General features: G+C 48.5%; 1 protein-coding gene across 1 annotated transcript in view; it reads right to left on the bottom strand.

Annotated features, from left to right (window-relative positions):
- Positions 1 to 9,238: 9,238 nt before the first annotated feature.
- The window catches only part of megf8 (multiple EGF-like-domains 8), a 37,514-nt gene continuing 32,843 nt past the window's right edge, over positions 9,239 to 13,909 (bottom strand). Inside the window, exons 41-44 of the mRNA XM_061258669.1 lie at positions 13,434 to 13,604; positions 11,771 to 11,901; positions 11,206 to 11,338; positions 9,239 to 10,736 (exon numbers count right to left, since the gene is read on the bottom strand). Of these exons, the coding sequence (XP_061114653.1) occupies positions 9,270 to 10,736; positions 11,206 to 11,338; positions 11,771 to 11,901; positions 13,434 to 13,604 (1,902 nt within the window). The 3' untranslated portion in view covers positions 9,239 to 9,269. The remainder of the gene's footprint in view (positions 10,737 to 11,205; positions 11,339 to 11,770; positions 11,902 to 13,433; positions 13,605 to 13,909) is intronic.

Genomic DNA, 13,909 nt, shown 5'->3' with positions numbered 1-13,909 from the left:
CTGGGGGTGGAGGGTGGGAGGGGGTCAGGTATACCTGGTGGGCCCCGATCAGAGACCTCTTCATGGGGGCGCCCCTGGTGGCCGGAACAGTGCACCATCGGAGAGCGCGTCTGTGCCCCTCAGCAGAGGACGTCGTAGGGTCGAGACACGTTTACAAATATCACTGAGCATTCCAGATTGGGAGGAAAAAAGAAAACTGGGGATACGTTAAAAGGAAAAATATTTTTTTGTATCCTCGTTTTTTCTTCTTCTTCTTCTTCTTCTACTTCTTCTTCTTGTGATCTTAGATCTTTCCACTTAATGGCCAATTTATGACAGTCTGTATTCATTCACTGTGTCATTATGTACAACGGAGTGTCCTTTGATGACTGACCTGCAGCTGCCTGCACAAGTGGATGTAATGTGCGATGACTAAGAATGCCAGCATGATGTCCTTTGTGTACTTTATATACTTCCAGAAAACTGTGACTATGTAAGCACTGACAGTCTTTGACTGAAATGTTTGCTTTTGTTGTTGTTTTTTTGTACACTCTGTACTTAGGCACTTATTTGCTCTTTCACGCTACATATGAAGATAAAATATTGCAATGTTGGCTGAATGGATGTATCCCAATTGTAGACGATATGCACATTTTGTAAAATTTGTATACATACGCAGACATACATGGATGGACACAAACAACTGAATACACTATTAAACATGTAATAAATGGCATTACCAAATAATGCAATTACAATCGCCAGCAACTGTAGTGCAGCTTTCCAAAAACCTCATAACATGGGAGCACAAGCAATGCACTTTGGCTGAAGTCAATTGACTTTTTCATGTGCAGTTTACTTCTGAATCTGGCACTCAAAAATAAAACCAATCAATAAAACATTGTTTCCTGACATACATCAGTACAAACATGTGCAATATGTTAATTTGTTTTGAGAGGGATCCACAATATGTAATGTCAGTGGCTAATTCTGAGGTAGAGACATGCCATCAGTGATCTGTGTATAATAAAAACAGCAAGGGGCCAAACACAGAGCCTTGGGGTACACCTGTGTTGAAATTATGAACCATAGACAACTGACCTTTATACATAGTATCACAGAAAATGTTAGATTGTGACCAAGTGGGAAACACCAAATATCTTTAACTTATAAATAATTCCCTCAAACCAGAGAACATGGCAGCTCCATTAATGTAATGGGCAACAAGTCTGTCTCTCATATGGTAGACCAGGATCAAGTTAATGCGATCAGCATTAAGAGATGGAATATCAACAGCACATAAGGAATTTAACAGGTCATACAGAAGAGGATAGTGGTATGGCATGCTGCTTGAATGAACCGCCTTTGAAAACAGCAGTCATTTCCTGCATGCACCCAACTTTTTCTTTCTTCCTCAAATTCTTTCTTTCTATCCAATATTCTTTCTTTCTATCGGTTATCTCATTCTTCTTTCACTCCTTCAACATTTGTCTCCTTTTCCCGTCCACTTTCCTGACTTCCCTCTCACTCCATTTACCCTCTCCCATCCCCTTCCTTTCTCCCACGATCCTTGACTCTCCATTTTTTCCACATCCCTTTTCCCCTCCTCTCTCCCTCCCTCCCTCTCCCTCTTTTTTCCTGTGTGATGAATGAGCCTGTCTGTTCAGTGCAGTTCATATTTACTGAGCAAGGGAGCGCATACTGTCAGTCTCTCTCTCCCTCCACATCTCTATCCCTCTGCTAAACAGACAGAGAGCAAAAGGTTAGACTGGGATAGAGGGAGGGGGAGACAGTGGTCAAAGATACAGTGGCAGCCGATATTACAAAAGTCGCAGTGGTAGTTCCATTGCATTAACAACAGCAGTAACAGTAGAGGTCACGTCAGAAAATGTAGTACAGCACCAAAAGGCAATTAAAGTAACAGTAGCTGACTGTGCTAAATACGTGCTAACAATGCCGACCCTTTCGTGTACTGCAGTTTCCAGTCTTTTATTGTTCGCTGTATTTTGAAATCTTTCTTTGCCCTTGTGATAAAACGGCCCATTTTTTTTTTGTGAAGTTGTTTCACATTTGCCAATGACAACCTCTGAAAGACAGTTGCTAATGTCCACCAAGGACAGTTTTATTTACACCGACAAACCAGAATAATTCCCACAAGTGAAACAGGGCATTTTGACCCCTGCAACCCCTTACGAATGAGAGAAGTGGAACTGGGCCCATCGTGGTCCAGTGGGACGCGGGGCAGCCAGCTTAAAGCCTGGCGGAGCCAGCGTCTTTTACCACAGACTGACCCCCAGGGCCAGCCTGCACTAAAACCAGCACACCGCGACGACACCAGTGACACAGAACACAACCTGAACGATATGTCCCTTCACACAAATTGACAAAACTCTAGACAGTAAATAAACTGAAAATTGGATGGCTCAAATTACATCTAGAAAAATCAGCTCGACTTTTTATGGAATCCTGTATGGAGTAATTCAATTGCTAGACAACCTAAAACACTCAAGGAAGACAAGAACTGTCTGTGGAAGGGCAGGCTGAGAGATTGTGCCGCGGATTCTCTCGACGCAGGGAGAGTGGTGTGTTGCGTTTCGTTTTTTGAAGTACTATTGTCGTTGACCCGCTGTCATCTCCGCTGGACCAATTTAGGATCTCCCATTAGACACAAAGTCAGCGATCCCTTGAGATGAGTAAAATAAGGGACAATAGAGAAATTCGGGATCACGGTTTTAAAAAATGAAGAGAATGAAATGGGCAGATGAATATGGAACAGTTATGAGACATTTGGAGGTAATGTACTACGGCGTAAACAGAATAGAAATACTGGGGACAGGAGCCAGGCGGGAGTAGGTGGAGAAGGAGAAGACAGGCGCAGAATTGTTAAAAATGTTCTTTTGGAACCATCAATTTGCTATTGGATTTTCAGTACTCCTATATGACGTTAAGTGTGAGCGTGATTGAAACAGGAGACAGTGACACCGGAGAGTAGTTTCCACCAACTTCTGAAGTTAACTTTATGGACGGGAAACTCTTGATGATCCGCAAAGCACTGATGGACAGCTATCTACTTCCCCCTAGTGGTACAAGTTGGAACTAAAGAAAACGAGAGCTAATATGTGTGCTTTATTATAATGTGAACTTTATAATCGCAGCTCAAACTTAAAATATCGTTTGATACTTCTTGTGCAAACATCGATAGGCGTATTTATTCAGTTGTGCTGCTGCTTGCCCTGTGCTCTTTGAGTCTCTCGCTCCTAACGGTTTCCAATCTGATCCGAAAGGGTCTGATCTGGGCAGAGCTGCAGATTGGGAGTTCAGCAGGGGACACATTGTCCCAGGCCCTGAGGTCCAGGAAACGAGGTGGGACCATTTCAAATATGTTACAAAAGCGCCAAACCCAACATATGTTGTCCAGGTTTCAGAATTCATAGCTGCGGCCCTGGGTGTGGATGCTGTTTTTTTGTGTGTGTGCTCGGCTAAAACAAAAACCTGAATCCAATCCACACCCTGTCCGGATAAGATTCCTGCGGTAACTGTTCATTTTGTCTGTCTGGTTGACACTCAACTAACCACTTTAAAATGTCTCAATCACTGGACAATCTATCTCAATTTTTAAAATCTATCTATCTTTTTGTGTGACTACCTATCTAACGCCCGATCTTTAAGAAGTGTAGTAGTTTAACAATTATTATATCAACAAGAAGGATTAAAGAATGTACCCATTTATCTTCAACCCCTCCCCCAAATGGACACAGTAGGCTAGCCTAGTCGTAAATGAAAAATGGCCACGATTTAAGAAATATTGATTCCAGCTTTAAACAAAGGTACGCTCAATATTACTTACCCCTAAATACGTCTTCGTTATCAGCGTGGAATAGTGGTTACGACTCAGTCCTCGTAATCGCGCTCATAAAAATGACGACAAGGCCTAGTATTGCCGATAAATGGATGGCGAGTGTTGTTTGGTGTCAAACATATCTCGCCTATTCTTAACCTGCAGTTTATAAGCGAGTAAGGTTTGCGATTACAATTTAATGATAAGATCAGGGCTCTACAGTGCTCCCAGCACATTTGCGTGTGATAACTGGAAAAATGACTTAGGAGCACATCTACTAATTAGGATGCATTAGTGTGCGCCGACATTTTCAACTAGTGTCGAGCCGTGGATGAAATGCGTTTCAAAGTGACAGAGATCAGGGACGAAATTTGATTAAAGGAATGTGTCTTATTTAGGCGAAAGGGATAGATGCAATCGACATTTCATTCCGGAAATGGTGTATAGACGATGGGTGTAAAATAAGACACGGTCAATATAAAATATGCTATTTATATGAGTGATTGTACCATTATCTAATTATTCATTTTAATTAATTGGGCCAATGGCGTTATGTAGGTCGCCAGATAGTTGTTAATTCGTAATTGCTGTACAGTAATAACTATTCCTGCACACAGTAGCGTAACCTTGAAATATAAATAGGGCGAGTACATAAAATTAGGCTACGATTTCACAGAAGTACAGTCAATTGGCAGGCACTTATTTTAATCCATACAATACTAGCAATATAAACGGTGTAGCGTTACAAGCAGGATGTCTGTTGTGATCTTTTAAATCAATGTAATAATAATTTCATATTTTTAGACTCTTGCTAAAAAAGAACTGCTGCAAAGAAAAAAAAACAGAAAAAAAAAACAGTTGAGATTCCTCTCTGTTTAATCAATGGGTTTAATTTCTCCTTCTCTGTGGCTAATTGCATCACACCGTTTTCTCCCATTGATTTCTGTTGCCCGTGTCAGGGGTGACGGGCCTGGGTGAGGCAGTCTTGTGTGAACCTTCAGGTGTGGAGTCATCCAGGGGCTCCTCTGGCTCCGCTGAGGCCCTGTGTGCCCGCGGCTGAGCTCGGACATGCAGTGGCTGGCTGGGCCGGGAAAGCGGGTCACACAGCGGCCGTGTACAGATGCGTCTTCGGCCCTCCCGACTCCCCAAATTTCCGCTGGCGACCCGTCGCCTTGTGCGCCCTGACGTGTGACTTCTGCCTTCCAGTTATCGAGGGCCTCGCGGCAGTCAGGACGGCGGTACGGCTTCTCCCCGAATGAAATCCATTGGTGGGTTTTTAATTCCCCTTGTGGCCAAATCTCCTCCTACACTCTTGGCAGGAGTAGGGCTTTTCCCCAGAGTGTGTGAGCTGGGGGGGGGGGGGGGGGGGGGGGGGGAGTCAAGTGGTTAATCCTGCTGAATTACTTCCCGCAGTCCAGACGCTGGAAGGGCTTGACCCCTGAGTGAGTGCCTGTGTCTGGTGCTCCGCCCAGCAGTCTGTGTAGCCCAGGCGGCTGTCTGTGTAGACTGGGGCTCGTTTATGCCACCGCTGCCTTCAGACTGCGCCCGTCGTGTAAGTGCTGTGTTAAGCCGGATTTATACTTCTGTGTCGAATCTACCCAGAGGCTACAGCGTAGCCTACAGCGTAGCCATGTTCCCCATGCCGTAGCCTACAGCGTAGCCTGACACGCACCTCCCCGCAAATGTAACTACGCCGTAGCCTCTGCGTAGATTCGACGCTGAAGTATAAACCTGGCTTTAGTGCCGCCATGTTGTACGGATAGTAGGGAAAGGGGGAACCTTATATGGCCGTGAAGTCCAGACCGGGCGGTATGATTGACAAGCTGGAGCCATTACTATGCGACAGACACCGCCCCCCTGAGTGAGCCTGGTCACACAAACTGTCCCTGATTGGTCCGCGAAATATTAAAGGTCCCATATTGTGGAAGACGACGTTTCCCTTGCTCTGCAGATTATAAAGGAGTTGAAGGTGCAATGAAGACACTGTGAAAGTATCAAAATGTCACGGTCGCCAAATAAATGCACACAATCCGCATGAAGAAAACGTTACATTACATTATTGGCATTTGGCAGACGCTCTTATCCAGAGTGACGTACAACAAAGTGCATACCCATAACCAGGGATAAGTTCGCTGAAAGACCCTAGAGGAAAGTACAATTTCAACTGCTACCTGTACAACAAAGATAAGGACAAGGGCCATTTTTTTTTTTTTTTTTTTTTTTTTTTTTTTTTAACAAACAAACAAACAGAGCAAAACTATCCAAACACTGCTTACCTAGCCAACTAAAAATACCGATACACAAAGCAAGTCACAGAGACAACAATTAAGGTGTATAACGTGTATTTAAACGATCCGTTCGGACTTCTGTGAAGTTGTGATATCAGCTTCGGTTAATGTTCACATTAACCATCAGAATGGGGAAAAAATGTGACCTCAGTAATTTCGACCGTGGCATGACCGTTGGTGCCAGACTGGTTGGGCTGGTTTGAGTATGAGTTTGATTTGTCACGCACAACAGTCAAGTACTGAGAATGGTGTGGAAAATTCTGCAGTTCTGCAGATGGAAACACCCTGTTGATGAGACGTCAGCAGAGAATGGCCAGACTTGTTTTTAGCTGACAGAAAGGCTACGGTAACTCAGATGCCCACTCAGAATGCACAACACTTAAACCTTGAAGTAGTCAACATGGCCGCTTAAGATCATCTACTACCGCATGTAAAAATTATTATGAATAAATAATAATTGAATTAAATATAGACAGTTTCCAGAAAGCTTTCAACAGCGAATCACCTGGACAACTGCCGCAGCGTGGCGGCGTCTTATCTTAAAATGATAAACTTACAATGTACCGATGAAGATGAAACTACCATTATTGGATTAGACCGTCAGCACCTTGGTATTTTTGTGGCTGTCTGAACAGAAATCACTCCACCAAGCTTCACCAGTAAGGTCAATAGCGGTTTAATAGAGAAAAAACACAAACATACAGAACGTAGTTCATTGTTCAACACAACCAATTCATCACCTTTCCCATATGTCTTTCATAGTCACAAATTCCAAGCCCGGACAGGGTATACAACAACTAGCTTATGTAAAACAGAGATCTCGTTTTTCTTTTATTTATTTAAAAAAAAAAAAAAAAAAAAATACAACGAAAAGAATAAAAACACAATGTAAAAAAAAATATGTTTTACCTTGCACATATTACATTTTGGAACAGAATTTTAAAATAAAACACAAATAAATGACACAAGGATACTTAGTGTACTGAAGTGTGATGCACAGATACAGAATCACTACAATAGTCTTGGTTTTTTACACTTTGCATGAACTTAAAAAACTCCAAGACACTGGAAATATGCATCCGACATTTAGAATAGCGTCATCAAATCTAATCCGCTTTTCAAGAAAGGTTCTACATGAACTGAAAATGACGTGACCTACTTGTTTGAAAATGACTGACCGTTTAATTTTGCACAAAAGCTCTTGTCGTTTCTATTTCTAAGATCAGAGTGCTCACCGCAAACATCTCACCTAATGGTGTCATTTCAAATGACCTCCTTCGCTAAAAAGTTGAAACAAAATGTTTTTGCAATTCACTTTTATTATCAGAAGGCAGCTTTTTTGGGAAAATCTAAGGAAGCAATGATAATATGCCCCAGTTAAACATCCTAAATGTTGCTTAAAAAAAAAAAAAAAAAACAGGAAGCTGCCATTTTAATGTGCTGTCAAGCTGTTTATGCTTTCTGCAATAATACGAAGCAGTACAGTTTAATATGTGACCGGTCAAATGAAATTCACTGGAGTGGCAATATACGTGCAGGTAAACGCAGGAAGAGATGCTGAACAGGTGAGGCAGTTAGACTCTGAGCTCAGATGTGTTCCTGACTGTAACAGGTTCCTTCAGCACAATCTCATACAAAATATTTCCATGCTGTACAGTACATTTACAATAGCACACACAAAAACCAACAAAAGAGGAAGAAATACTTAAAAACAGAAAATACTGATAATGTCCCTCTTAGTATTTCATTTGGTTTCACATAATTTATCCACTTTCCCTAAAGCTCTCTCTATTTTCTCCATTTCAGAATAAATTAAAACTGTTTCTGGCTTGCTTTCACAAACCATGTGTGGACATTTCTTCCTGTTAACACGGGGGCCGTTATAATCCCTCTGATGCTCAGAAAGTACTCAAGTTCCCACTGACTGACACAGACAGTCACAAGACCAAAGAAAACACTACTAAAATACAGAGGTTATCGTGGATTTCAAAGGAAACTGAATAATCCACATAAAAAAAAAAAAGATCTGGAATATCCTTCATTCTTGGAACAAATAAAACATCCTTTTTCCTTTCATGTCATCAAATAACAGAAATAAACAGAAGAATGCGGGCACTAAAACAGGCCATGGTAGGCTCCTTCATTTGTAATAAAAGGTTTGTCTCCCGGTGAAAGATGGAACACACCCACACCCACTGAGCAGTCCGAATAAAACGCTATTCCGGAGAAGGACTAGTTCAGCTGGTCAGCATACGAAGACGTTTTACAGGACAGTCACAGGAAACAGGCATTGCAGGTACAGTTAAGTGAGGACACATTGTAAAGAGGTTTTGTACGTCCTCTGTGTAAAAATCTGAAAGTGTAATGTAGTGACCATACAAACAGCTTCATTAACAACAAAAAAGGCTTAGATATTTTAAAGACCATTGCCAGCGGAGGCAAATTCCACATTGCCACAAAGGAACTATGGGGCTTTGTACAAAAAGCTATGCAGTTAAGATAATGGGGATTAGACATGCTCAACTCAAAACCAAAACGGCAAAAGTTCTTGGGTGCTGGGTCAGAAGTGCCCCTAATGAAAAAAGCAAACCCACACGTCAGTAGAATAGATTTTATATAATGGCTCAAAAGCCGCATTGTTTTTGAGACGGCAGTTTTTGAGCCATACTTAATCTAGATTATTCTACCATTGCGTGCGTGGGTGCATACAAAAAGCATCAGTCAACATTTAAATCAAGAACTTTTTCTTGCTTTCTTGAGGAACGCTCACACAGTCGTGCATTCAAGTACACCAACAGTGCCTCGTTCTTTCTGCGGTGAACATGATTGTCACACGTACATACGAAGCAAATCGCTGGCCCCTCTCACGTCGGTCTGTACTCTCACCGGTCTGAGCGAACCGATGGGAGACAGCGCCTCTGATAGGCTGTCGGCAGCAGCTCCGTCCCTCCATTGGCTGCAGGCTGGATGCGATGTTGCCGAGCTGAAAGCACGCACTGCACGTAAAAAGGGCTGGCCGGCTGGGGCGTGCGCAGCGTTACGTAGCAACAGACGGACGAGTAAGAGACGCTTATTACACAGTGTATCTACAGGTCGGCCCCCGGTCCCTCTCTCTCGCGCCGCTCCTCCTCCTGCGACCCCCCGCGCCCCTCCAGCCGGGCCCCTCACATGGCCATGGTGGTGAGGTGCTGGTGGCCCAGGAGGCCCTTGCGGCCCCCGCCGGCCCCCGGGTGGGCCCCGCCGCCCCCGTGGCCGCAGTACTCCTGCAGGTTCTGGCGCAGGGTGACCAGGGCCGAGCCCAGGCAGGCGCGGTTGGGCGCCAGGATGCCGCCGGGCAGCTGGATCAGCACGGTGGCCACGCCGGCCATGCCGTCGTCGGTGGGCTCCAGGGTGATGGGCCCCACCTTGAAGGAGGAGTAGGAGAAGCCCATGAGCTGCGACAGGAAGGGGTCGGAGCGGCAGAAGTGCTGGTATCCGCTGTGCGAGGACGGGTGGTGGTGGTGCGAGGCGGGGGCGCTGACCGAGGAGGGCGTGTAGTGGGTGTTCAGGTAGTGGATGGGCAGGTGCTGGCCCGCGGTGCCCCCGCCCAGGGACAGGTGGTGGTGGTGGTGGGCGGTGGGGCCCGAGCCGGGGTCGTGCTTGTAGGAGGTGGCCCCCAGCCGGCCCCGGGGCCCCACCACCACGCCGCCCAGCTTGCCGGGCCGGGCGTGGGACAGCGAGACGGCGCCCCCGGTGGAGTGCAGGTAGATGAGCTGCGGCTCCTCGGGCTCCAGGTACACCGTCAGCTTGGCGAACGGCCGCGACGCCATCTTGGTCATCTCCTGGATGTGGCGCCTCTGCTCGCGGCGGAAGTCCAGGAACTGCTTCACCTTCCAGAGGAGCACGCAGACGGACAGGAAGAGGAAGAAGCAGGAGAAGAAGACGGAGAAGAAGACGAAGAGGTCGATGTGCGCCTGGTCCTGCCGCAGGAAGAGCAGGCCCTGCGACTGGCCCTGGTCGCTCTCGGTGCCCACGCCCCGCACGGCGATGTAGAAACGGCTGGACTTGAGCGAGTGCACCTCGTGGGGGAAGGTGATGACCACGCGGTCGCGGACGGACCGCACGATCAGCACCGTCTGGGGCCTCCACACCGTGATGTACGTGATGAGGCCCTCGGCCCTCTCCTGCCGGATCTCCCTCTCGGGCCCCGGGCCCCGGCCCTGCAGCTGCAGCGGGGAGAGGAGGGCCGGGGAGAGGCCGGACGAGTTCGCCGCCGGGGCCTTCATCGGCGAGGGGGGCGGCATCTTGTCCCCCTCCTTGTCCCCCTTGGCTCCCTCGTCCTCGATGCGCACGGTGTGCACGCCCGTGTCGCGGTCCACCTCCACCGTGAAGGTGTCGTGGGAGTTGGACACGTACACCTCCACCTCGCCGAAGGTGACGTCGATGGTGACGCGGATGTCCACGTTGGTGAACTTGGGCTGGGCGGCGAAGAAGACGGTGCGGCCCTTGGGCAGGTTGCGGATGTTGGGCTCGTGGAAGCAGTTGGTCTGGGACGTGGGGTCGAAGCAGCACTCGGTGTCCACGTTGAACTGCCGGTAGCACTGCCGCCCGTTGATGGGCGTGCCGTTGAAGGCGTCTTTGCACTTGGCGCACTGGAAAAGGAAAGATGAGAGAGAGAGAGAGAGAGAGAGAGAGAGAGAGAGAGAGTCAGAGAGCGGTCAGCGGTTCAACGGCAAGGCCCTCGCTTCCGATTTGACCTCACAACCTTCTGGCTGCAAGCTCGGACTACTAAACCACACTACACGCAGCGCGGAGAAGAACGTTTGTAGCAGGGTTCACAACATCAACGTCAGTTGAAATTGAAAAACAAAGCCAAATCAATATAGATAAATCTTTCTGTGATTGTAGATATGTACATTTAACATTTAGACCTGGAGATCTACTGTCCTGTAGGTTTTCACTCCAACCCTGAAAAACAGTGACATTCACCAACTAGAGATACTAACTACGAAATTAGTAAATTCAGGTGTGCGCAATTTAAGGTTGAAATGAAAACCGACAGGATGATAGATCTGCTGGAACAGGGTTGGGCAGTCCACATTCTGGAGAGCTGGTCCGTACCTGCTGCCTGTAGCAGTCCTTCCTGTCGTTCTGCGGGCTGATCAGGCAGGATGACGTCTCTGTGTTGTTCTGGCAGGGGCAGCCCGTGCCGTCGCGAACGTCGCAGGTGTCTGCGTGCCCGTTGCACTGACACCTAGTGGTAGAAAGGTAACACTGCAGTCAAGTTCTCACATGAAGCGCTTACACCTTACTCCCAATGACCCAACCCACCTCCACATCCACACACAATATACAGACAAACACAGACGCACACACAGACTCAACCAGACTCGCAAACACACCTCACACACCTCACACACACCTCACACACACCTCACACACACCTCAAACACACCTCAAACACACCTCAAACACACACACACCTCTCTCTCACACACCTCTCTCTCACACACCTCTCTCTCACACACCTCTCTCTCACACACCTCTCTCTCACACACACACACACACACCTCACACACACACACAGACACACACACCTCACACACACCTCACACACACCTCACACACACAAAAACACACAAAAACACACAAAAACACACACACAGAATTATTCTGGCTCACTCACTTCTCACACTTCCCCTGCAGCAGGAAGTAGCCGCTCAGGCAGCTGTCACACTTGTCTCCCACGCTGTTGTTCTGGCAGCTCTCACACACCGCATTCTCCTCTGTGGGGCCCTCCGTCACCCACTGCACGATCTGAGATACAGGAAACAGGTTCAGAGAGACTGACATGGGCCTGCTACAGCGAGCACTGCCCCTGCTACAGCGAGCCCTGCGCCTGCTACAGCGAGCACTGTCTGCTACAGCGAGCACTGCCTGCTACAGCGAGCACTGCCTGCTACAGCGAGCACTGCCTGCTACAGCGAGCACTGCGCCTGCTACAGCGAGCACTGCGCCTGCTACAGCGAGCACTGTCTGCTACAGCGAGCACTGCCTGCTACAGCGAGCACTGCCTGCTACAGCGAGCACTGCCTGCTACAGTGAGCACTGCCTGCTACAGTGAGCACTGCCCCTGCTACAGCGAGCACTCTCTGCTACAGCGAGCACTGCCCCTGTTACAGCGAGCACTGTCTGCTACAACGAGCACTGCCCCTGCTACAGCGAGCACTGTCTGCTACAACGAGCACTGCCTGCTACAGCGAGCACTGCCTGCTACAGCGAGCACTGCCTGCTACAGCGAGCACTGCCTGCTACAGCGAGCACTGTCTGCTACAGCGAGCACTGCGCCTGCTACAGCGAGCACTGTCTGCTACAGCGAGCACTGCCCCTGCTACAGCGAGCACTGCTACAGCGAGCACTGCCCCTGCTACAGCGAGCACTGCCTGCTACAGCGAGCCCTGCTACAGCGAGCACTGCCCCTGCTACAGCGAGCCCTGCTACAGCGAGCACTGCCCCTGCTACAGCGAGCACTGCCCCTGCTACAGCGAGCACTGCCCCTGCTACAGCGAGCACTGCTACAGCGAGCACTGCCCCTGCTACAGCGAGCACTGCCTGCTACAGCGAGCCCTGCTACAGCGAGCACTGCCCCTGCTACAGCGAGCCCTGCTACAGCGAGCACTGCCCCTGCTACAGCGAGCACTGCCCCTGCTACAGCGAGCACTGCCCCTGCTACAGCGAGCACTGCCTGCTACAGCGAGCACTGCCTGCTACAGCGAGCACTGTCTGCTACAACGAGCACTGTCTGCTACAACGAGCACTGCCCCTGCTACAGCGAGCACTGTCTGCTACAGCGAGCACTGTCTGCTACAACGAGCACTGCCTGCTACAGCGAGCACTGTCTGCTACAACGAGCACTGCCTGCTACAGCGAGCACTGCCTGCTACAGCGAGCACTGCCCCTGCTACAGCGAGCACTGCCCCTGCTACAGCGAGCACTGCCCCTGCTACAGCGAGCACTGCCCCTGCTACAGCGAGCACTGTCTGCTACAGCGAGCACTGTCTGCTACAACGAGCACTGCCTGCTACAGCGAGCACTGTCTGCTACAACGAGCACTGCCTGCTACAGCGAGCACTGCCTGCTACAGCGAGCACTGCCCCTGCTACAGCGAGCACTGCCCCTGCTACAGCGAGCACTGCCCCTGCTACAGCGAGCACTGCCCCTGCTACAGCGAGCACTGTCTGCTACTGCAAGGGGTGGGGATAGGCACAGTAATAAATAAATAAAATGATAACATTCGGGGGTTTTCCCCAGGTTGGGATCTACGCCCATGTGGCCAGGCCTCTGCTCACATTGTCAGGATCCAGGGGGTGGGCGTCAGGGTGCTCCATGTGCCTGGCGTGCTCCTCCCGGGACAGGCACACCACACTGTTACCCAGGCAGAACTTCCGGCAGGGCTGGCACGTACCCCCTCCTACAGCGGAGCCCACGAACAGGGGCTTACACTTCTCACAGTGCTGACCCTGAGAGAGGGAGAGAGAACGGAGTGTTAGCCAGCTAATAAAAGTACACAACTGCAGAAATCACAGAGATGGAACACTAGACTTTCCTTAAAAAGGAACTGTGAAAAAATGTACGTGACCCTGAATGAAAATAATTTAAAAGTGGCAGTTGATCAGTAATGCATGGTTAACCTTGCCGCCGTTTAGCTAACAAGCTATAGGCTATGCAGTGAACGCAGTTTGCAAAGTCAGCTACGTAGTCACAAAGCTAAATTGAAATTGTGTTTGTTAATTGTATTGTTAACTAGCTAGCAAGCCTCAGTGTT

Source organism: Conger conger, chromosome 1 (assembly GCF_963514075.1).
Source record: "Conger conger chromosome 1, fConCon1.1, whole genome shotgun sequence".
NCBI classification, from domain to species: domain Eukaryota; kingdom Metazoa; phylum Chordata; class Actinopteri; order Anguilliformes; family Congridae; genus Conger; species Conger conger.
The sequence above is the reverse complement of the archived record's forward strand: the minus strand, read 5'-3'. Positions and strand labels throughout refer to the sequence as shown.